The 23,203-nt window shown below is 41.7% G+C and overlaps 2 protein-coding genes across 25 annotated transcripts in view; one reads left to right on the forward strand and one right to left on the reverse strand.

Moving 5' to 3' along the window:
• The window catches only part of LOC100347176 (protein FRA10AC1), a 107,743-nt gene extending 97,153 nt beyond the window's left edge, over positions 1–10,590 (forward strand). For 20 of the 21 annotated variants that reach the window (XR_011382361.1, XR_011382359.1, XR_011382362.1 and 17 more), the window contains 3 exons: positions 4,225–4,260; positions 8,459–8,537; positions 10,161–10,590. Coding sequence is in view for 15 of the 21 variants with exons in the window: in XM_070057598.1 (XP_069913699.1) it covers positions 4,225–4,260; positions 8,459–8,537; positions 10,161–10,203 (158 nt within the window). In the remaining 6 variants the exon portion in view is untranslated. Of the gene's footprint in view, positions 1–4,224; positions 4,261–8,458; positions 8,542–10,160 lie in introns of those variants that run through there. The other variant, XM_070057604.1, reaches the window with a different exon arrangement.
• A 2,371-nt stretch (positions 10,591–12,961) lies between these two features.
• PDE6C (phosphodiesterase 6C) overlaps positions 12,962–23,203 on the reverse strand; it is a 56,205-nt gene continuing 45,963 nt past the window's right edge. For 2 of the 4 annotated variants that reach the window (XM_051823943.2, XM_070057589.1), the window contains 7 exons: positions 22,322–22,422; positions 19,250–19,357; positions 19,097–19,164; positions 17,498–17,568; positions 17,324–17,407; positions 16,324–16,480; positions 12,962–13,283 (listed from right to left, as the gene is read on the reverse strand). In XM_051823943.2, the coding sequence (XP_051679903.1) occupies positions 13,222–13,283; positions 16,324–16,480; positions 17,324–17,407; positions 17,498–17,568; positions 19,097–19,164; positions 19,250–19,357; positions 22,322–22,422 (651 nt within the window). In that variant the 3' untranslated portion in view covers positions 12,962–13,221. Of the gene's footprint in view, positions 13,284–16,323; positions 16,481–17,323; positions 17,408–17,497; positions 17,573–19,096; positions 19,165–19,249; positions 19,358–22,321; positions 22,423–23,203 lie in introns of those variants that run through there. The other 2 variants (XM_070057590.1, XR_007911048.2) reach the window with 2 other exon arrangements.

The following is a 23,203-nucleotide window of genomic DNA, read 5'->3' on the forward strand; positions in this document are numbered from 1 at the left end:
GGATGCCAGCACTGCAGGCCACAGCATCAGCCCCATGATACCATGTTTACTACTGTTCATCCCAGATTAAAGAAGAATGAGACTACTTTGTAAGAGGCCATTCAGTACCTTCAAAACTGAGGACAATGTAGCTGGATACTCAGGATCAGGGATGAGATCCGTCCCTTCAGAGCATACATACATATGCCTGTGGTTTTCCTTTCAGATGTCTTTGCTTTAGTGTTCCATATTTCAGTACATGTCACCTGAGCTGACCTAAAAAAACTAATACCAGAAATCTAGGAATTATCCTTGTTATCTCTTTTCTCTCATTGTTTAGGTTTAATCTTAAATTTTGTATCTCTAAGAGTTTGTATTTCTCATCTGAAGGTATCTGCTAAAGTCTTACTGGTTTGCTCACTGTCTTGCCATCACACTTCCCCTCCCCTTAATCCATTCTCCATAAACCAGTGATTTCTTGTTGTTCTTAGGATAATAACCAAAATCCTGGATAAAGTTGAAAGGCTATATATGATCTGACCTCTGTATACATACAAAGCTCGTTTTTCACTATTCTCTATTTCACTTTCACACTCCACCCACATAACCTTTCAGTTCTAGAAAATGCTAAGCTTCTTCCCATTTTAGGGCTTATATGATGCTGCTTCCCTTTTTTCTAAAGCCCCCAGCCAGATCCTAAAATACCATTTTCCATGTATACATACATACAAATATATATATATATACACACACACACACACATATATACACATATGTACATATATATATACACACACACACATATACAGAGAGCGAGCGAGATGATCTGAAGGGTCCAGTCTCATCCCTGATCCATCTCCCCACCTTGAACCTGTGTTAGAACTCTGATTTATAATGCTATCAGTACCCCTAGAACTTTCCTTTTTGACTCATAAGACAATGACATAAAAGTCTAAGAAGGGCAGGAATTCTGCCTGCTGTGTTCATTGCTATATCACGGCACTTATTCCACATAAATAGTGAAGAAGTTGTTTCAGGGCAACTTTGGGAATATTGGGTTAGAAAATCAAAGGAGGATGGAATTGAGGCATCTTTTATTTTCTGTTCGGCAAAACTATGAAAGCAGTCTCCAGAATATAGCTTTTTAGAAACAACAACAACAAAAACCTTCTGTAGTATAAAATAGAAAATAACAGTTTTTGCAGACTTAGGAAAATTGTATGGAACTCTTTCATGTTGTCTTACTAGGATCATCTAGAACTGGTTTGATTTGATGTGTTTTGCTTTGTTTTTTTAATATTTATTTATCTGTGGCCAGTGCTGTGGCATAGCTGGTTAAGCCGCCACCACCACCTGTGATGCCTGCATCCCATATGTGTCCCAGCTGCTCACCTCCAATCCAGCTCCCTGTTAATGCACCTGGGGAAGCAGCCAAAGATGGCCCAAGTGCTTGGACCCCTGTGCCCACGTCAGAGACCTGAAGGCGGCTCCTGGCTTCTGCCTGGCCCAGCCCTGACCATTGCGGCCATTTGGGTAGTGAATCAGCAGATGGAATGTTTCTGTCTCTCTCTTCCTCTCTGTGTAACTCTCATTTTCAAATAAATAGATTTTTAAAAAAGATTTATTTGAAACAGAGTTCAGAGAAAGAGATAAACAGAGAGAGATCTTTCATCCACTGGTTCACTTTCCAAATGGCCACAGTGGCCGGAGCTGGGCCAATCTGAAGCTAGGAGTCAGAAATTTTCTGCTAGTCTGTCATGTGGGTGTAGGGGCCCAAGTGCCTGGACCACCCTCCACCATTTTCTCAGGTGCATTAGCAGGGAGCTGGATCAGAAGTAGAGCAGCTGGGACTGGAATCAGTGCCTATATGGGATGCCTGTGCTGCAGGCAGAGGCTTTACTTGCTATGTACACCACAACACTGGCCCTAATCTGATTTTTTTTCTTGTCAGACCACTTTAATTTAGCTGAAATTGAAATAATAATTAATAAATGCTGCATTTGGAATGCCGAAATTCCTTCTCAAAGCAACTTACACTCTTGAGTTTATTCCTGTCTTAGTTGTCTTTCTTGGCTTCTCCTCAGCTTTTTTTTTTTTTTTTTTTTTTTAAGATTTATTTGTTAATATAGGAGGGAGAGAGACAGAGAAGAGAGGTCTTCCATCCGCTGGTTCATGCCCCAAATGTCTGCAACAGCTGGAGCCAGGCCAATCCGAAACCTGGAGCCAGGAGCTTCTTCTGGATCTTCCATGTGGGAACAGGGCCCCAAGCACTATTGCTGTTCACTGCTGCTTTCCCAGGCCATTAGCAGGGAGCTGGACCAGAAGTGGAGCAGTCATGACCCAAACTGGCACCCATATGGGATGCGGTGTCACAGGCGGTGGCTTTACTCACTATGCCACAACGCCAGCCTCAACCCTCAGCTTCTTTTGACAGCATTGGCTCCTTAGTCTTACCCTTAGGTATTGGAGCTCCTCAGGATTCTTACCAAATGTTTCTTTTACCTCCCTCTGTGATTCCATCTACTCCCATAGCTTCAAGTTACCATCATAGAAAATGTTAATAAGTCAGTGAATGAATGGATAGCTAGAAAGTAAGAAAGACCAATAGCTTGACATGAAGGTCCAGTCTGCTTTGGCAGGTATGGGCAGAATTTAGGTAGACTTTTCTGGCAGCAAGTTTCAGATCTTACCTCTTACATCATCTCCCCTTTCCTAAAGGCCACCTCATCCTTCAAGTTTCAGCTTAGTTTAGTTCTTCTGGCACCCTTTACCTCACCCCTCCAAACAAAATTAAGTAGCTGTTAACACATTGCAGTAGCACCCTGCCCTTCCCCTTTATAAATACATACTACTGTTGGAGCCAGCACTGTGGCATAGCACGTAAAGCTGCCGCCGGCACTGGTTTGAGTCCCAGTGCTCCACTTCCAATCCAGCTGTCTGCTATGGCCTGGGAAAGCAGTGGAAGACGGCCCAAGTCCTTGGGCCCCTGCATCCACATGGGAGACCTGGAGGAAGCTCCTGGCTCCTGACTTCGGATCAGCCCAGCTCCAGCCATTAGGGCCATTTGGGGAGTGAACCAGCAGATGGAAGACCTTTCTCTCTCTGCCTCTGCCTCTCTGAAACTCTGCCTTTCAAATAATTAAATCTTTAAAAAGAAAAGAAATATATAACAATCTTAGAATAATTTTTTTTAATTTCTGTGGGGCAAAAGACTGTGACTTTATAGTTCACTGTCTCCATTTCTAACACAGTTGGCTTCACATAGCAGGCAGTCATTAAATAATAGGTGACTAAGTGAATGGGTGAATAGTTTCCCAGAGTCAAAAAGAACATCAGATCAGTCCTGGAATCAGGATTGAATGGATATTCCACAGTGTTGCTTTCAAAGTGTGGTTCTGTGGCCAGGAATGTTATCACCTCGGAACTTGTCAGAAACGCAGTCTCAGACTCCCCAGAGCCACTAACAAGTTCCCAGAAAGATTCGTTGCACGGTGTGGTTGAGAGAGGTACTGTGCTGTATCCTGTGGTGGTTCTACTGTTGCTTTAACATCCCAGGGAAAAGGAACTCACTACCATCCAAAATAGTCCTTTCTATTCTCAGATCGTTGTAATTGCTAACAGGTTCCTCAACCCTACAGCCTCCTTCCTTTGGTTCTGATTATGTCCTTATGCCTCCAGAGTAAGCTTGATCTCTTAGACCTTTGGGTATTTGGAAACAGATGTCCTGTTCCCATATTATAGGATGATAGGAAAGAATACATTTCTTGTATCTCTCCCTGTAGTTCTTAAACCCTCTTTGGCCTTCAAGGAGCCATACCCTTTGGCCTCTGAGACTTGTCTAGGAATGCCAGAGGAAATGTTACTCTCAGTCCACCTTCACTTTATCTGTGTTCAGAAATAGTTCCCTTAGGTCTTTACACTAACAGATCATCAGAGCTTTTCTTTTTCTGCTTTCCACACTGGAGAACCATCATAAACTGATACTTTTTGCTGTATGATGTAATGGTATGTATTATTATCAGCTAATTGTCACCTGTATATGATCTTTGAAAAATATTGTGAAAAATGAGTATTCATGAACTTTTCAGATGTTGACTGTGTCCATAGACATTAGGATTTGTTGCTTATATTGCAGCTGACCTGTTGCAACCTAGTCTATTGGTAAGACTGGTTCTGGTTTCAACTGTTGCACTGCACGCCAAAATGTTTCTTAATGCTCATAAAACAATGCTATTTCCTTTCCAGGACATTCATCTTCAGAGAAAAAAGATCCTGTAAACAGTAAGTGTCAAGTATTTCTTTATTTCATAAGGGTTTTGTAGATTCCAGGTATTTACAACTTGGGTGTCTCATGTAGCAAGCAGGAGACATTTGTGCTGCTCTGGTGCCAACCTGTGTATCTGCTCAGGTGCTCAGTGATTTCTCTTAGATGACTTTGGCAATTTCAGACGCATATTCTATTTCTTTTCTTTTTGGGTAATATTCAATTACTGTCTTAACCCAATTTTTTAAAAAGATTTATTTATTTGAAAGGAAGAGTTAGAGGGAGAGGGAGAGAGACAGAGATCGATCGATCTATCTTCTGTCTGCTGATTCACACTACAGTGGCCATAGCTGGGCCAGACTGAAGCTAGAAGGCAGGAGTTTCTTTCTGGTCTTCCACGTGGGTATAGGGGCCCAAGCACTTCGGTCACCCTCTACTGCTTTGCCAGGCCCATTAGCAGGGAGCTGAATCAGAAGTGGAGCAGCTAGGAATCAAACTGGCTCTCATATGGGATGCTGGCTCTGTAGATGGTGGCTTTACTCGCTATGCCACAGCTAAAGCCCCAGCCCCTGTCTTAACCCAGTTAACATGTGGATTATTAAAACCAAATCAGTAGAGGGAAAACTCCATTTATATGGGGGTAAAAACAGTCATTTAGTACAGTTTTGTGGACCTAATTCTCTGGAGATAATTGACTGTTTTTTCAGTGGGTCCATCTTTCAAAGAGGTTTATTTTATGTTGTTATTCTCAACTGATTTGATTTTTAGGCAAATTGGGTTGTCTGGTCAGAAAACTGGCATAGGGAAGCTGGCTTGCAGGAAGCACTCCCGGGAGAAAACAAGGGAACAGGTGGTGGTAAGGCCTTTTGAAATCAGTTGCCAGCTTTAAAGGCCTTGTAGGTTTTGTTCTCTGACGTCATTGACAGGGTAACACCGTAGTGATACCTTTATTAGGCCTAATTCGTTTTTCTGTGCTTCCTTTATGTCACGCTAGTGAGTGTTTATAAAAAAAAAAAAAAGACGACTTATTCTCAGAATTACAGTTTGGGACACTGGCTGTCATTAGCAGGAATCTTTTTGGGAAGACTTCATAATTTATCAGCATTTGTATTTAAATCATTAGAAACATAATATCCCACCCAACCCCTCTATTTTTTTGGTCATTGTTAGAATCGGGGCCAGAATAGATTGTTAGGATCAAAGTGCAGACACACACACACACACGTTGTTTCACAGATCAAAGAGCAACAGGTGAAAGTCTAGAACCACTGTGACAAATCAATGCTGTTTTATTTTTGCGTTGTACTTAACTAAGGGACACTCTGTACTGACAGGCCAAATTTATGTCAGTTCTTTTTTATATTAATGGTTGTTATTAGAAAATTGCTTGCTAATTTAATTACTTTATAGAATATAATTTTATTGCCTGATAACTTTAGGACTTCTTAAATAGCACTGTATTTTTAAATTTACATAAGCTGAACAAATTTTATGTATTTCATATATGTTTAGGAGTACAGTGATACTTCCCACCCTACCCTTTCTCCCACACTCATACCCTCCCTCCTCCATCCTAATTTTTACAGTGACATATTTTCAGTTTATTTTATAAACTTAACCCTCCACTAAGTAATTCAACAAATAGAAGAAAAAAAACACTGTTCCTCAACAGTAAAGACAAGGGTTATACATAATCAAATCTCAAAATGTCAGTTTCACTCCTATACATGACATTTTTGGTACTCTGGTAGTTTCTACAGATCAGAAAAGACATGGTTTTGCCTTTTTGAGAATGGCTTATTTCAATAAATATAAAGCTTTCCATTTACATCCCTTTGTTACAGAAGACAAGATTTCATTCTTTTTTATAGCTGAGTAGTATTCCATAGTGTATATATCCCATAATTTCTTTATCCAGTCAACATTTGCTGGACATCTAGGTTGATTCCAAAATTTAGTTATTGTGAATTGAGCTGCAATAAACATATTTATAACAGATAACTTTCATATGCCAATTTTCATTTTGTTTTGGTAAATTACTAGGAGTGTAATGGCTGAGTCATATGGTAGATCTATTTTCAGATTTTTGCGGAATCTCTATACTGTCTTCTGCAATGGCTATACTAGTTTACATTCCCACAGTGGCATATTAGGGTACCTTTCCCCCCCACATCCTTGCCAGCATTTGTTGTTTGTTGATTTCTGTATGAGAGCCATTCTTACGAGGGTAAGGTGAAACCTCATGGTGGTTTTGATTTGCATTTCCCTGATGGCTAGTGATCCTGAGCATTTTTTCATGTGTCTGTTGGCCATTTGAATTTCCTCTTTTGAAAAATGCCTGTTCAAGTCCTTTGTCCATTAACTAGATTGTGTATTTTGTTTCCTTGGGCTGTTTATAGATTCTGGATATTAATCTGTTAGTTGACTCAGGTGGTTCATTTGAAACATCTATTTTGTTACATTTTTAAATGAAAGGTTTTTTTTTTTTTTTTACACAGATTTTAGAGGTAATACATGCTCATTGTTTAAAATTGAATTTGGAAATGTGTAGAATAGAAAGTAAAAGTATCTCGGCCCACAGATATCAAATATAATACACATAAAAATTTATATGTATAGGCCGGCGCCGCGGCTCAATAGGCTAATCCTCCACCTAGCGGCACCAGCACACCAGGTTCTAGTCCCGGTCGGGGCGCCAGATTCTGTCCCGGTTGCCCCTCTTCCAGGCCAGCTCTCTGCTGTGGCCCGGGAAGGCAGTGGAGGATGGCCCAAGTGCTTGGGCCCTGCACCCCATGGGAGACCAGGAGAAGTACCTGGCTCCTGCCTTCAGATCAGCGCAGTACACTGGCCTCAGCGTGCCAGCCGTGGCAGCCATTGGAGGGTGAACCAATCGCAAAAGGAAGACCTTTTTCTTTGTCTCTCTCATTATCCACTCTGCCTGTCAAAAATATTAAAAAAAAATTATATGTATATAACAATTTTTTCTACATAAATTGAATTATACTATGCATACTTTGAACAGCTATATAGTATTTTTTTAACCATTCCTTGATCCTAACCAGTGGGGATTTAGGTTGTTTTCTTCTGTTGCTGTTATATATAGTGTATATCTGTGTGTATTGCTTATTTATTCTGATAAATTGAAAAGCAACATTGCTCAAAGAGTATTTAAAACATCTTTTGCCGGCACTGCGGCTCACTAGGCTAATCCTCCGCCTTGCGGCGCCGGCACACCAGGTTCCAGTCCCGGTCAGGGCACCGGATTCTGTCCCAGTTGCCCCTCTTCCAGGCCAGCTCTCTGCTGTGGCCAGGGAGTGCAGTGGAGGATGGCCCAAGTGCTTGGGCCCTGCACCCCATGGGAGACCAGGAGAAGCACCTGGCTCCTGCCATCGGATCAGCGCGGTGCGCCAGCCGCAGCGTGCCGGCTGCGGCGGCCATTGGAGGGTGAACCAACGGCAGAAGGAAGACCTTTCTCTCTGTCTCTCTCTCACTGTCCACTCTGCCTGTCAAAAAATAATAATAATAATACATTCTCTAAGGATCAGCCTTCTTTTGATTAATGTAATCAGCATTTTTTTTTTTTTTTTTTTGACAGGCAGAGTTAGAGAAAGGTCTTCCTTTTTCTGTTGGTTCACCCCCCAAAGTGGCCACTATGGCCAGCGCGCTGTGCCAATCCGAAGCCAGGAGCCAGGTGCTTCCTCCAGGTCTCCCATGCAGGTGCAGGGCCCAAGGACCAGGCCACAGAGCTGGACTGGAAGAGGAGGAACCGGGACAGAATCTGGCCCCCCAACTGGGACTAGAACCCGGGGTGCCGGTGCTGCAGGCGGAGGATTAGCCTAGTGAGCAGTGGTGCCGGCCATCAACATTCATTTTTAAAAATGACAAATGTTTTCATAATTTAGCTCATCTTACACATCATTTCATATACTTTCTACAAAAATCTTAAAGAGGAGACTTAAAAAGGTAACTTTATACAAGAGAATTCCCTTGTAAGAGGTAGTATTGGGGTTGTTACTTAAATCACTGTAACTTAAATTATTGGCCTTTCTGCTGAGATTCTTGGGTATCTTTCTGATTATTATATCTGGGGGAGGGAATTCAATTTCCAGAGAACTGTAAAAGTTGCAGTTAAACCACAGTTAATTTAATTGTAATTTAAAATGTGTTTTAAATATAACACTCGCATTCAAAAAAAAATCTCTTTGAAATGAACAGGAAACTCTGATGAGGAAGACAGTGCTTCAGAGTCTGAACTGTGGAAGGGTCCACTACCAGAGACAGATGAAAAATCCCAGTAAGTGCTAGTATTGATAGATGAAGCTATGGCCACAGTCATTCCTGATGACAGCTAGTGAAAAAATTTAACAGGATGAGTGTATTTAATGCCAAAGACTACCTAGCCTGGTAAGATGGAAGTTTATTTCTAGCCATTGTTTATGGCCATCAGCAGCCCATGTGTTCAGCTTCCTCCTGGTAAGTAAATGTTTCATCAGCTCACCTTAACAGATGACCCTCTGGTCCTTGCTTGGATTCCTTCACCAAAGGCTGTTTTCCAGCCCAGAGAAAGCTATTTCATTCATAGTATTGTGATGATCATGAACCATACAAAGGAAACCCTGAAGACTTATACAGTGTACTTACTATTCTCTGCAGTGTGATGGAGGTGATACTCTGGGAATGGGCTGCTCTAATGATAAATATTTGGATGTTTACCATTTGAATTTTACCTAGCAAAAGAAGGTAATATTCCTACCATATAGTTTATTGTGGAGGTTAAATGAAATACAGAAGGTAAAGCACCAAGTACAATACTTAATATATTTTAAGTGCTCAGTAAATGTTAGTCTCACTTTGCCAATTCCTAGACATATTGGCTCATAATAAAAAGAGACCTGTTGAATCAATTGATTCATTAGTTGAAACTGATTATAAAATATTTTGCTAATTATATGATCTCACTAATAGAATTCAGATGTTAGAAGTTTCTAGGATTACTTTTTCCTTTTTCCTATAACCATAACCTTATTTTCTTTAGCCAAATAAAGAATTCCCAAAGGTGGGTTATTATTGATTGATTTAATATTATAGATTACTGTAAATAATATATTGCTGTCCAAACTCTCAACCGTTTTTGATCATTTCCCCTTGAAGACCTTTAGCTGAAAATAACAATAGGTCTTCTGATCAAGTCTTTGGGCAATATAGGTACATGGGTAAATCCTATGAAAGACTTTCATAATAGAAAATTCTGTATATTCAATTCTTTGACACTGATGTGAAATGTCAGTACTTAAGTCCATAGAGACTCAACCGATTTCCTGTATATAAGTTATGAATACAGTTTTACAAATCCTATTGCATTTTGCTTCCATGCTAGAGAAAATAAAAAAATAACATAAGGACAATACAAAATTGCAGATAATTCCTTAATCAACTTTATTCTGTAATTTTTTTCCTTCACATTTGTACATGGTTGTGATAGTTTTGTGAATTCTCAAACATTTAAAACAAATTTGGAGTCTGACCTAAAAGACCATTTTGTAAAGAGATTGACTGCTAAGCTACTTGTTATTATCAAGCTTGATTCCCCGATCCTAGAAAAAGAAAAGTAGTTGTGTCTAGATGTAGTAAGTGAATTATCTTCCTTACAGATAAGGAAACAGTTCAAACAAGTTAAGTAGCTTGTTCACACAGCTAAAAACTGATAGCTAGGACTTCACACCATGTAACCTGAAAGCCTTTACTGTTGTCATGGCATCACTCTGATTATTTATTGGCTGAATCATGAAACAAGATTCATATATAAAGGAGCCAGTCAATATGTTAAAGTATTTTCATTAATCTCATGTAATGTGTCATCTAGTAATTTTTTTACTTTAATTATTGATTTTAATCAATATACTTTTTCTTTTAATAGGGAAGAAGAATTTGATGAGTATTTTCAGGATTTGTTTCTGTGAGATGGGAGAGAGAAGCTTACATTCCTTAATGTGGACGTTCACTTTGAAACATCATAAAAATTCTGACTGCACGTTGCAACTGGAGTGGTTTGTCTTTGGAAATAAAAATTCAGCTACTCTCACAATGTGATGCTTTAGAGATGCATTAGTTCTGTGTTTTCCCCTGTCCCTTATGTGAAGCAACTTCAAAAAACTCATGGGAAAATGAAAGGAAAGGTAAGTTTACTTTGGTACAAACCATTTTGAAATCCATGTAAACTTTTTGAAGACTCTTTTCAGTTGCTTATCCACAATTGTGTCACCTTTAGCTTCTTTGATGAATGATACACTATTTTAAGTGGCACTTAAAACATGGAAATGATTGGCATTAAATGGCAACACTGAGCAGCCTCGTGTCTAATTTGAAATGGTTGGTATCAGAGGTTTTTCTTTCATTGTACAGTTATTTATGAATTCCACAGGTTTCTCTGTGTGTGAGGCAGTGGGGCACTGCTGTCAAGGAGATTCCAGAACCATTGCTAAGCTTCTGTCAGGAAATCAGGGTGCATATTAATGTCAAGCTTTGTTTGAAAAAACAAATTTCCTCAAGAAATGAGGGGATTATCTCACTACTTATGAAGAATAAAAAGCAATCTTGATTTCCAGGGTAAAAGTGCTTGAAATATTCAGCTGTAAAACTGATGGTAGTAGCGTGGTAATGACTTTAGTAAGCAACTTACTTGAGTGTATATATGATTTAGCCATTCCTCACCTCAGTTTGTTTTTACATTTATTCAGAATATTATTCATTCACATTTACTGAGTGCCAGACACTACCCTAGGTACCAAGATAGCACTGTGAACAAAATAGACAAAAATCCCTACACGTGAACTTTACATTGTATTTAACTTGTTAAATAATATAACAAATGGTCATTTATTTCTGGGCTGCTTAAAATTGAACATTATTTTGTATGTAACAAGACTTTTTGAAGTTTATAATGTTCAACTCAGTTCCTTATAATGTACATATCTTTTGACAAAAATATGACAAAATATGGCATAACTATTATGTCCTATTTTAAAATTTCATCCATGATTTTTTAATATACGTATATAAAAAAGATTAATTAATTTGAAGGGCAGAACATCAGGGAGAGACAGAGAAAGATCTTCAGTTTACTTGTTCACTCCCCAAATGGCTGCCAAGGGCCCAAGTTCTAGGGCCATCTTTTGATTCCTTCCCAAGTACATTAGCAGGGAGCTGGAGAGAAGTGGAGCAATCAGGACTTGAACCAGTACTCTGATATGGGATGCTGGCGTTACAGCAGCAGCTTAATCTGCTATGCCACAATGCCCCCTTATCTATGATTATAGATAAGTAAAGGAAGAGATTTCTTTGATACCTGGAAAGATGTACACTATATAGTGGAAGAAATGGATTATTCTTAGTTTCTCTCAACAATTTAATAAAACTAGCACAGTCATTTTATATACTAATCTTTTTTTTTTTTTGGACAGGCAGAGTTAGTGAGAGAGAGAAAGGTCTTCCTTCCGGTGGTTCACCCCCCAAATGGCCACTACGGCTGTCGCACCATGCTGAAGCCAGGTGCTTCCTCCTGGTCTCCCATGCGGGTGCAGGGCCCAAGCACTTGGGCCACAGTAGAGAATTGGACTGGAAGAGGAAGAACCGGGACTAGAACCCAGGGTGCCAGCGCTGCAGGCAGAGGATTAGCCTCTATTAATCATTTTTAAAAAGTAATCTTAACTGGAATCTTCCCAAATTGCTTTTGATAATGAAGTTCTTAATGGTCAAACCATGTCATATTTCTTGGATAATCCTATAGCTAAGTATGTTTTATAAAGCAATAATTCTGTCAGAGGTATAATTCTGCAAATTCAAAAATATTCTTCATTATACATATGAAAGTCATTGATTCTAGAATTTGAAAAGGGGAGACATAGGATAAGAACACAATTTAGTTTTTTTAAATTGCTAAAGTTGATAGAATCAGGGCCAGCGCCGCGTGTGGGCGCCAGTTCATGTCCCAACTGCACCTCTTCCGATGCAGTTTTCTGCTCTGGCCTGGGAAAGCAGAAGATGGCCCAAGTGATGGGGCCCCTGCACTTGCATGGGAAACCCAGAGGAGGCTTCTGGCTTTTGTGGCCAACTGGGGAATGAACCAGCAGATGGAAGACCCCTCTCTTTCTCTAACTTTGACTTTCAAATAAATAAATTTTTTTTAAGTTGATATGGTGATTCCATTATTAAGGGTGAATCAGTAAAAGAAAACCAATATTCATCTTATGTACATATATTACACATACTATACTATATTTAATCTTAAGATGTGTCAGTGTGCAATTTTTAGTTCAGAAAGTGAAGTGTGAATCAGAATTAAGACTTACATGGGCCAAATTGTTCCCCACCTCTGAAATTCATATGTTGAAGTCCTAATCCCCACTACTTCAGAATGTGACTATATTTGGAGACAGGGCAGTTAATTTCAGCTGAGCTGATACAGGTGGGCCATAATCCAACAGAATTAGGACACACATTCAGAGGGAACATCATATGATGTCATGAGGAGAAGATGGCTATCCAGAGACCAAGTTGAAAGCCCTTATAGGAAATCAACCCTGCCAACACCTTGATCTTGAACTTCTAGTCTCTGGAATTATAAGCAAAGAAGTTTGTTGTTTAAGCCAACCAGTTTGTTACTTTGTTAAAGCAGTCTTAGCAAACAAATGGAATGAATTAACTTTTAACATCAGTGACTAGTTTTAGGATTATACTTTTTAAAGAAACTTGAAATAAATTGGCACCAAAAATACATCTATTTTTACTTTGTTCTTTTGTTAAACATTGTTTTACTCACGTTCAGGCTAGCAGTACATATATTCTTGATAGTCACAGGGTAGTTTTTCTAAAGTTCCTCTCTGTTGTTAGATGATTTGCTGAATGAAACTCACTGAAGTTCTTCTGAATATTTTTTCTTCAAAATTAAAATATTTGAAATTTAGACCCATTGGATTACATTACAACATCAGACACGTTTTGGACTTTTTGTCTTCACTGCCACCTCCTGAGACTTCAGCAACTAGGAAAAATGAGAAAAGCAGTAGTTTTAGGAGTCAGTGTATTAGCGTTTGTTTCAACATTCTCATGGTAATTAGGATCAACCTTATAGCCTAATTAATAACTTTAACTTATCCCAGCTACTAAGGGTTTGACCACTCAAAAATTTGAATTCGGGGTGGGTCTCATAGCATAGTGGATCAAGGTGCCTCTTGAGAGGACTACATCCCGTGTCAGCTTTGGTTCAAGTCCTGGCTACTCCACTTCCAGTCCAGCTCTCTGTTCATGTGCCTCGGAAGGCAGCAGAGGATGGTCCAGTGCGTTTAGCAGGGAACTGGTTTGGAAGAGCAGCTGGGACTTAAACCAGGTCTCCAATATGGATTGCTGGCATCACAGTGCCTTAACCTGCTGCACACAAACACCAGCCCTTGATCCATTTATTTTTTAAAATAAATTGACTTGACAGACAGAGACACAGAGCAAGAGCATTGCTATTCATTGGTTCATTCTCCAAAGACTGCAACAACCTTGTCCTAGGCTGGAGCTGAAGCTGGGAGCCAGGAACGCAATCCAGTTCTCCCATGCAGGTAGCAGGAACCCAATTCTCCATCACCACTGCCTCCCAGGTTGTACATTAACAGGAATCAGGGACCAGAGCCAGGAATTGTACCCACTCTGATATGGGATGTGGGTATGTTAACCATTAGGCTAAACACCTACCCTTGAATTGATCTATTAAAAAAAAATAATAATCTAATAGTTAGCCAAGGGGCTGGCACTGTGGCATAGCGGGTAAAGCTGTTGCCTGCAGTACCAGAATCCCATATGGGCTCCAGTTTGAGTCCCAGCTGCTCCACTTCTGATCTAGCTCTCTGCTATGGCCTGAGAAAGCAGTGGAAGATGGCCCAAGTCCTTGGGCCCCTGCACCCCCGTGGAAGACCTGGAAGAAGCTCCTGGCTTCAGGTCTACGCAGCTCCAGCCATTGTGGCCATCTGAGGAGTGAACCAGCGGATGCAAGAGAAGATAGCTCGCTCGCTCTCTGCTTCTAATTCCACTTTTCAAATAAATAAATCTTTTTAAAAAAATAGCCAATTACACTGTTTCTCACTGAGATGATGCAGGGGGATACAAAGGAATGTTCTTAGTCCACAAAGAGTTCTTACAAAAAATCAGAAGTCAGTTTTTATGCAAATCAAGTACATATCATCCATACCCAATATACTGAATATTTTCTTTTACTATTAGGACTACTTAAAAGACCCGAGAGTTTCTTCATTTTAAAGATAAAATTGAGGGGCTGGTGTAGTGGGTAAAGCTGCCGCCTGCAGTACTGGCATCCCATATGGGCACTAGTCTGAGTCCCAGCTGCTCCGCTTCCAATCAAGCTCTGCTATGGCCTGGGAAAGCAGAAGATGGCCCGGGTGCTTGGTCCCTGCACCCATGTGGGAGACCCGGAAGAAGCTCCTGGCTTCGGATCAGCACAGCTCCAGCTGTTGTGGCCATGTGGGGAGTGAACCAGTAGAGAGCAGACAGACCCTCTCTCTGCCTCTGCCTTTCAAATAAATAAATCTTTAAAAAAAATAAAATTGAATAGCACTAAGAAATATCTTCACTTCTCACTTGCTCAGTAGAAACCTCTTTCCTTCCTTTTTGAAGTGTGGGTCACATCCTGCTGCTTTCCTCTCTAAGTCCTCTGCTGACCATGGAACATTATGAAATTCTTAGCGAGGACGTCAGGGCAGTGCACTGGCAGGCAGCTGCCTGCATTACCAGCTTTATAAAGCTGAACCTTTGCCCTTCTTGCTCTCAGTTTCTGCTACACCAGTGTTTGAATTCTTCAGTCGCAGCAAGCATATTCCAAGCTCAAGGCCTTTGTGCATATTCCGTTTCTTCCTTTCCCTTTGCACTCCTCCCTTCTGTTGTGAGCCAAATCTTGTTCTCTTGAGACTCCGGAGAGCCCTCCCCATGCCCCAGGCTCTGGTTAGCTCATCGACCGGGCATTGATTATGTCAATATCTAGTTCTTCCACTGGTTAAGGATCTATCTTTCTCCAGGGTATGCCTAACATTGGGCCTTGGACAGAGTAGACACCCAGAAAGTATGTAAGTAAATGGATATCAGGAGTCAAACTCCTGTTATTACCTTGCTGAAGGACAGCCTTGCCTTTGTTAAGAGTGTTTTCTCCCTTTAGGAGTTGTTGAAAGCACCACTGAGGGACATGAGCCTCTGCCTGCAGTGCCAGCACCCATATGAGTGCTGCTGAACTTCCTATCCAGCTGCCTGCTAAATGGCGCCTGGAAAAGCTGCATAAGATGGCTCAAGTATTGGGCGCTGCCACCCACATGGGAGACCTGAGTGGGTTCCTGTCTTCAGCTTGCCCAGCCCTAGCCATTGTGGCCATTTAGGGAGTGAACCAGCAAATGGAACATCTCTTTCTCCCTTCCTCCTCCCAACTCCCATAACTGTCTATCAAGTAGATATTTTTTAAAAATAAAGTACCACTAAACAACAGAACCATCTAAAAGCTGTGTTCTTTGACCTGAAGACTTTTGTTAAACAGAATTTCTTAACTTTGAGAGCTAAACTTTTGCTAAGACAAAATCAGCATTCACTTTTAAGATGACATTTGGATTGTTTGATAAACTAATATTTGAGCTTAAGCATTTGTGTTAAAATTGATAGAGTGGCTTTAGGTGTAGAATTTCATGCCAGGAAAAGTTGCACCATGTGGACATTTGGGGGACAAGAGTCTTGGAGTGTCCTCCAGGTCACCTGCAGAGCCTCCTTAGAATAGTAGGCTCAGTGAGGTGAAGCAAGTTGCCCAAATACAGAGTTGGAATCAAAACTGCTCACCCTGATCCCCAAGAGTCTGTGGTTTTCCTATTACTCCTAAAAAACAGTGTTCTGCCGGGGTACCTTAGGAGTCAGCTGGTCCGAAATTACACATAATGTGCGTGAGAGGAGGGAAAACCACTCATCAGCTCCCCAGGATTACCAGGCCGTACCAGGGAGGCCGGCCTCCTGCTTGCATTTTCTCTTGATGCAAACACATGCCATCCTACCTTTTTGGACAGAGTTTCCTTCCTCCTGCTTTTTCTCCTCCTCTTCGATTACCTTCATCTTGGCATCGTATTCATCAGCCAGGGTTTTCCATTCTACTCTGTTATTCTGAAGCCCGTTCAGCATAGGTGTGATCTCTTCATGGAACCGCGAGAACTCCTAGAGAGAATTTCCGGTCAGAGACTTCTTAACTCGTAAAGCTGATGTTAGTGGTTTTCTTTTCTTTTCTTTTCTTTTCTTTTCTTTTCTTTTCTTTTTTTTTTTTTGACAGGCAGAGTGGACAGAGAGAGAGAGACAGAGAGAAAGGTCTTCCTTTGCCGTTGGTTCACCCTCCAATGGCTGCCGCGGCTGGCGCGCTGCGGCTGGCGCACCGCACTGATCCGATGGCAGGAGCCAGATGCTTCTCCTGGTCTCCCATGGAGTGCAGGGCCCAAGCACTTGGGCCATCCTCTACTGCACTCCTGGGCCACAGCAGAGAGCTGGCCTGGAAGAGGGGCAACCGGGAGAATCCAGCGCCCCAACTGGGACTAGAACCTGGTGTGCCAGCGCCGCAAGGCAGAGGATTAGCCAATTGAGCCACGGCGCCGGCCATTCAGTGGTTTTCAAGAGCAGAGAAGGAACTGTAAGGAGCTGGTGGGGTCTCAGAGTTGCTGGGAGGAACTTAACTCGGTGCCTCTGAAGCTTGGGGAAGGTGGTTTCTTGCCCACCTGTGTGCCTGTGTAACTCTTCAGTTTGTCCACACCCGGGTTCTTTTATTACACTGCTGAGTAAACACCTCCAACTACTTTGGAGAAACAATGACACTCCTAATGGCTTTCCTTGTGGATGACTTTTTTTTTTTAAACTTTGGTTAGTTTGAAAGAAAAATTCTCAAATGAATATATAAGGCTACCTTCCCAAAAGTTTGTGAAAAATGGAATTACAACGTAATGAGGATTTTCTCTGAGCTTTTTGAAGACCACCCCCATTTTCATGTTTCACTCAATTAAGTTGTTTACGTACCTTATATACAAAAGTACAGACAAAATCAATAAATCCCACTTGAAGTTTAGGTAGTTCATCTTTCTTGTTTCTGTCCATCATAGGCTAGAAAGAGAAACCCTTTTAAGTAGTTTTCTAAAATTTAGTGAACAAAAGCAACTGATTTGTGTAGATCATTTGATATGAAGGTCTTACAATAGGCTGTTGCTGCAGCACCGTTCTCTCCAGATCGCCTTGCTCCCAAAATTCATTTGCAACCATAAGTGCTACCTAGAGAGGAGAGAGGCTTGGTTCACTGACTCCACTTAACTAATATAGCATGAGTGACATTAAGGGTACAGTTCATAGTCCATGCTTGAAATTTTGTCACATCAAATGTCCTCAAGAAGATTTAAGGGGGAACTTTTCTTCCTACTTCAGTGTTGAGTGCCTATCTCCTATTTGCTGTTGTTACCCTTCTTGACAATAAAAAGGGGAAATGGGAGGATGTTTGATTCCATTCCACATTATGTTTCCGGCTCTGCCGCTTCCCAAGTCCTGTGTCACCTATCTGTTAGCATCGAGCCTACATCTGTGTGTGCACATGTTCACACACACACACGCACATGGAGATTAATCTTTTTTTCTCTAAACTGCCTACTTGTACTCTGTCATCAAGAGTGAAGAGTAGCTCACCAGGTAAAGGGGAGGGGAAGGCCATGTGTGGAGATGACACAGTGTGTCCAGAGCATCGGATCTGGAGTGGGGACATGAGAGGGAGTGATAGGAAGTGGCCCCAGGCGTGGGCATTAAGGACAGGTGGTGACAGGCCAGGTAACCTTTGCTGCAAAGTTTGAACTTGGTTCTCCAGGCCAGCGGTTTTTACCAGTGGAGCCCTTGGATACCTCAGATGTGCACCAGGGATACAAGAGGTTGGAGGCCAGGGGCGAGGAAAGCTAACTGAGCTTTGCTGTTTTCTCTTTTATGAAGTGATCTTTGTACATGTTGCATAGGGTAAAAATGGACTTCTTAAAATTAAAAAAAGTTGGAAACCATGGCTGTTGAGGAGTTTGAAAGGCAGTGGGATGGCTCATCAGAGCTTCTCTCATTTCTAAATAATTTGATCATTGTGCTATTGCCTCAGCTCTACTTTAAAGAATCCCAGCAGCAGGTCAGGGAATGGGTGGGGAGTTAATGATGCGAGAGGACCGATTAGGAGGCTGCCACCGTATTTCTAATAAAAGCGTGTGGAAGACTGAACTGAGGGCTGGGCATCTGACCTAGAGGTTAGGACACCTGAGTCCCACACTGGACTACCTGGGTTTGATCCCTGTCTCTAGTGCCTGATTCCAGCTTCCTGTTAATGTGCACCCTGGGAGGCAGCAGGTGATCGCTCAAGTACCTGGGTTCCTGCCACCCATGTGGGTGGAAGACCTAAGACTCCTTTGGTCTTGGCCACTGCTGCCATCTGGGAAGTGAACCAGTAGCTGGGAGCCCTGTCCGTCTCCCCCACTACCCTTGATTGGCATTGCCGACACATCCTGGTCTTGTTCTAACTGTTCGCTCTTAAAAACAGACATTCCCTGAAATAAAATTTTTCAGCCTGTTGAATGATAAGGAACTCTTTCAAGAAAGCATTTTCTTTCCAACATTTTGTCTATTTGCTTGATTCTAGGGCCCGATTAAGGGACCTGTTGTTGTACCATTTCTATGGGTAGAATAGAGTTCTGAGGTTGCCACCCTTCTTTATGTGGACTTGGACACGGGACCTAGACAGTACCTGGGAGTGAGACAGAAAAGAAAACAAAGCTGGACCTGCCTGACTTTGTACCTCCCAGGGCTTGGTTATAGCAGACAGGTCACATGCAGTCATCATCATTGCCCTTAGGGAGAAAGCAAAAATTGTGAAGACAGAAATCCAAAGTAAGTTCTTTTTGCCAAAAGAGAAACAGAATTCTGGCTACTCACATGATGATCTCTTTTTTGGTTGGGTCAATGGTTACGTATTTGATAGCCTCCTCTTCAGTTTTCATTTGTTCACAGGCATCAACAATTTTTTGAAACATGGTTCTCTTCCTATAAGAGATAGAGCTGTGTCAGCATATAAAAGCAGGTAGAAAAGATATCGTAAGTACACGCTTCTCAGATTTCTTGTCCTGATGTCAGGGTGACCTCAAAGCCAGTCTAAGGAGCCAGCGGGTAGGAGAACAGGGGACAATTAAAACTTCAGTACAAAAAGCTTGTGACAGAAAAAGCACAGACCACAGAGGGGGAAAAAAAAAAACCCAGGTGAGTTCAAATGCAATAGAACAAAAGTTACATGTGAGAAGAAACTATGACAAACATCAAGGCCACACGCTGTGATATCACAACACACATAGCCAACAAAAAATTAGAGCCCAAAATATGTGGCTGCTTGGTCTCATTAGTAATTGAGACCATACAAATGTGAACAAGGAGACACCAGTGCACACTTGTAAGACTAGCAAAATGTTGAATGTGCCCAGGTCAGGATTACCCTGGATAGGGGTAATAGGGAATATTCTAGCTAGGCGTCCTTGCTGGAAGGATACATGGGCCCCGCTTTAGAGTGCAGTGGTGCAATGTGACTACAGTTGGAGGCATAAACCCCAGAGCACTGCCATTTCTAGGGATGTACTTTAGAGAATCTTTCATATATGTACACAGGAATATACACTGTAGCACTGCAGGCAGCAACGAAAAACAATCTAAATGTCGGTGAATAGAGGAATGGATGACTGAGTTATGATATATCCAACTTTGTGCAGTTAAACCACGAGTTGAATCTCAACTTATTTTTTTGACAGAGTGGACAGTGAGAGAGAGACAGAGAGAAATGTCTTCCTTTGCCGTTGGTTCACCCTCCAATGGCCGCCGTGGCCAACGTGCTGCGGCTGGCGCACCGCACTGATCCAAAGCCAGGAGCCAGGTGCTTATCCTGGTCTCCTGTGGGGTGCAGGGCCCAAGCACTTGGGCCATCCTCCACTGCACTCCCGGACCATAGCAGAGAGCTGGCCTGGAAGAGGGGCAACCAGGACAGAATCTGGTGCCCCGACCGGGACTAGAATCTGGTGTGCTGGTGCCGCTAGGCAGAGGATTAGCCTAGTGAGCCACGGCGCCGGCCCAGAATCTCCACTTATGACCAAGGGAAAAGCTCCAAGACATAATGTTGCATGAGAAAAGCAAGTTGCAGAAAGGCACATACAGAGTGTGGTACTATTTGTAGAAAAATGTAAAGTACATTTAATATCATATAAAAACAGATGGGGGCTAGTGCTGTGGCACAGTGGGCTAAGCCACTACGTGGGACGTTAGCATTCCTCATCGGAGTGTGGATTCAGGTCCTGGCTGCTCTGCTTCCTGTTAATGCACCTGGGAAGGCATTGGATAATGATCCAAGTGTTTGGGCCCCTGTCATCCAAATGGGAGACCAGGATGGAATTCCTGGCTCCTGGCTTAGGCCTGCCCCACACCTAGCTACTGTGGCCATTTGAGGAGTGAACCAGTGGATGAAAGATAATCGGTCAATCTCCCCACCCCCTTCAGTCCTTAATACATAGATGGAGAAGGTGAATACACATCAACATCAAATTGTGGTGTTTTTGAGGAGAAAGAGAAGGGACCTTCATGCTGGAGTAGGGGTGAGAAGCCTGAGTTACATCACTAATTGTTTGCTTCATAAAAATGAGATCTGGGGGCCAGTGTTGTAATGCAGCAGGTGCCACCATGCGTCCCAGCTGCTCCACTTCTGATCCAGCTCCCTACTAATGGCCTGCAAAAAGCAGCAACAGATGGCCCAAGTGTTTGTGCCCCTGCCACCCACGCAGCAGACATTGAAGCTCCTGGCTTTGGCCTGGCTCAGCTATCTGGGGAACAAGTCAGCAGATGGAACTATTTCAAATAAATAAATCTTTTTAAAAAAAATGTGATCTGAGAAAAATGTGGCAAAATTAAGCTTTTGTTGAGTCTGGGTTATAGATGTTTAGAAAGCCATTATATTATTCTAAGTTTGTATTTCAACTATTTGTTTCAACTATTAAATGTTTACTTAAAGATCAGAAAGGCTTAATTTGTCACTGACCCAGGTCATTGGACAGTTGAGTCCTCTAACAAGTTAATTTCGGGGCCAGCATTGTGGCACGGCAGCTTAGTCACCACCTTCAGTGCTGGGATCTCATTTGGGTGCCGGTTCAAGTCCCAGTTGGTCCACTTCCAGTCCAGCACCCTGCAGCAGAAGATGGCCCAAGCATCTGGGCCCCTGCCACCTATATGGGAGACCCAGAAGAAGATCGTGGCTTTGGCCTGGCCTTGCCCTGATCATTGGTGCCATTTGGGAAGTGAACCAACTGATGGAAGATCTTTCTCTGTCACTCTCCCTCTCTAACTCTGCCTTTCAGGTAAATATATTTTTTAAAAAGTTCATCTTGTTCTAATCCATTTTGACCAAACAACTCAAATGCTCACTTAGAAGAAAATGTGCAAATACTTAGGGTATCTGGTCTCCATGACAATATCATTGTTGTGAACAGGCCAACGCTCTGCTGTAGTTAACTGTTTTGTGAGTTAGGTTCCTATACAATCACTGTCTTTTGTTCAGTCCCAGACTCTGACAGTACCAAATTTCTGAAACCCTAAATAACTTTATACTTGCACAGCACTGAATTCACCAAGACAAAACCCACCTTGTGACGTTTCTTGGTGTCACTCTTCTAACAACACACAAACTTCACTGCATATTTTTCATCTCCAACTTCTTCAGATAAACAAACCACATAAGGCTAGGGGCTTAAGTTTTAAAATCCATCTGGCAATGTCTAGTAAATTCACTGCCAGACATCTATTTCAAAGATAGTCTGATTGGTCATTCAAAAGGAAAACAAGTTATCGATTGCCTTTAAACGTGAATGCAACAGAATGTGACAGTTTGCAGAATAGTACAACAGTGCAATGCAACGGCTAATTTTGGAAAGTAAACCGCACAGAGTAGAGGAGCGTTGTGTTGTACAGCTGTGCACTTACTTGAAATACAAAGCCAGGTCTGTGGCTATTATTGCGACCTCAAACAAATGAATAACTGTTTCGAACTGCCGCTTATTGAGGTTCTGGAAGATGTTTAAGCTCTGTAAGATGAAAATGCACAATGAATTGGAATCATTAACTCGCCTTTGATTCAACAAACAAACCAAACTATGCTTAACAACAAGAAAATCTAGGTCTTTCAACACTGTTTTGAGTTCAGTTTTTATCTTGTAGATAAAGTAAGTCCTTGTATTGTACTTTGAGTAGGGCCATTTAAACTATGTGTTAGATAACTGAGCAAATAGTCAACCAGTGTTTAGTTTTTGGAGCAAACAGTAGTGTTTTCTTCCAGGACCACTGAGAAAATCAGTAGATCACAAATTTGCACTGATTGAGGAGATGCATTAAAGAGTTTTGGGGAGATGTTCAGCTGTCAAACATGTTGCATCATCCACTAGGTGACTTCTGCGTGATCACAGAAAACTCTGGTCTGTCAGAAGCTGCAGGTCAGATAGTGTAACAAGCAGAGCCATGGTTGCTGAGGAGAGACGGTGAAATCCTCCCGTGCTATTCTGAAAATGCTTGCTTGCAATTGCATTTTACAAAGACTAAACCTTTCTTCACAGAGTTTCTCATAAAGATTTTTTTATATATGGGTGAGCTTCATTTCTTAGTTTTTAAAAATGATCATATAAAGCTGGGAGTAGTTTGCAAAAGCTCTGATATTCCAAATAAACCATTTTAGTCATATAGGCCAAAGGACAGATGTATAGTGGTTTTACAAAACCGAAAAATCCCACTGGATCAAAATAGGACATAGTCTGTCAACCTTATGGAGGAACAGATGTAGCATAATGTAGGAAAAAATAGTGGACTAAGCAC

The sequence above is a fragment of the Oryctolagus cuniculus genome, chromosome 15 (assembly GCF_964237555.1).
Source record: "Oryctolagus cuniculus chromosome 15, mOryCun1.1, whole genome shotgun sequence".
Classification (NCBI taxonomy): domain Eukaryota; kingdom Metazoa; phylum Chordata; class Mammalia; order Lagomorpha; family Leporidae; genus Oryctolagus; species Oryctolagus cuniculus.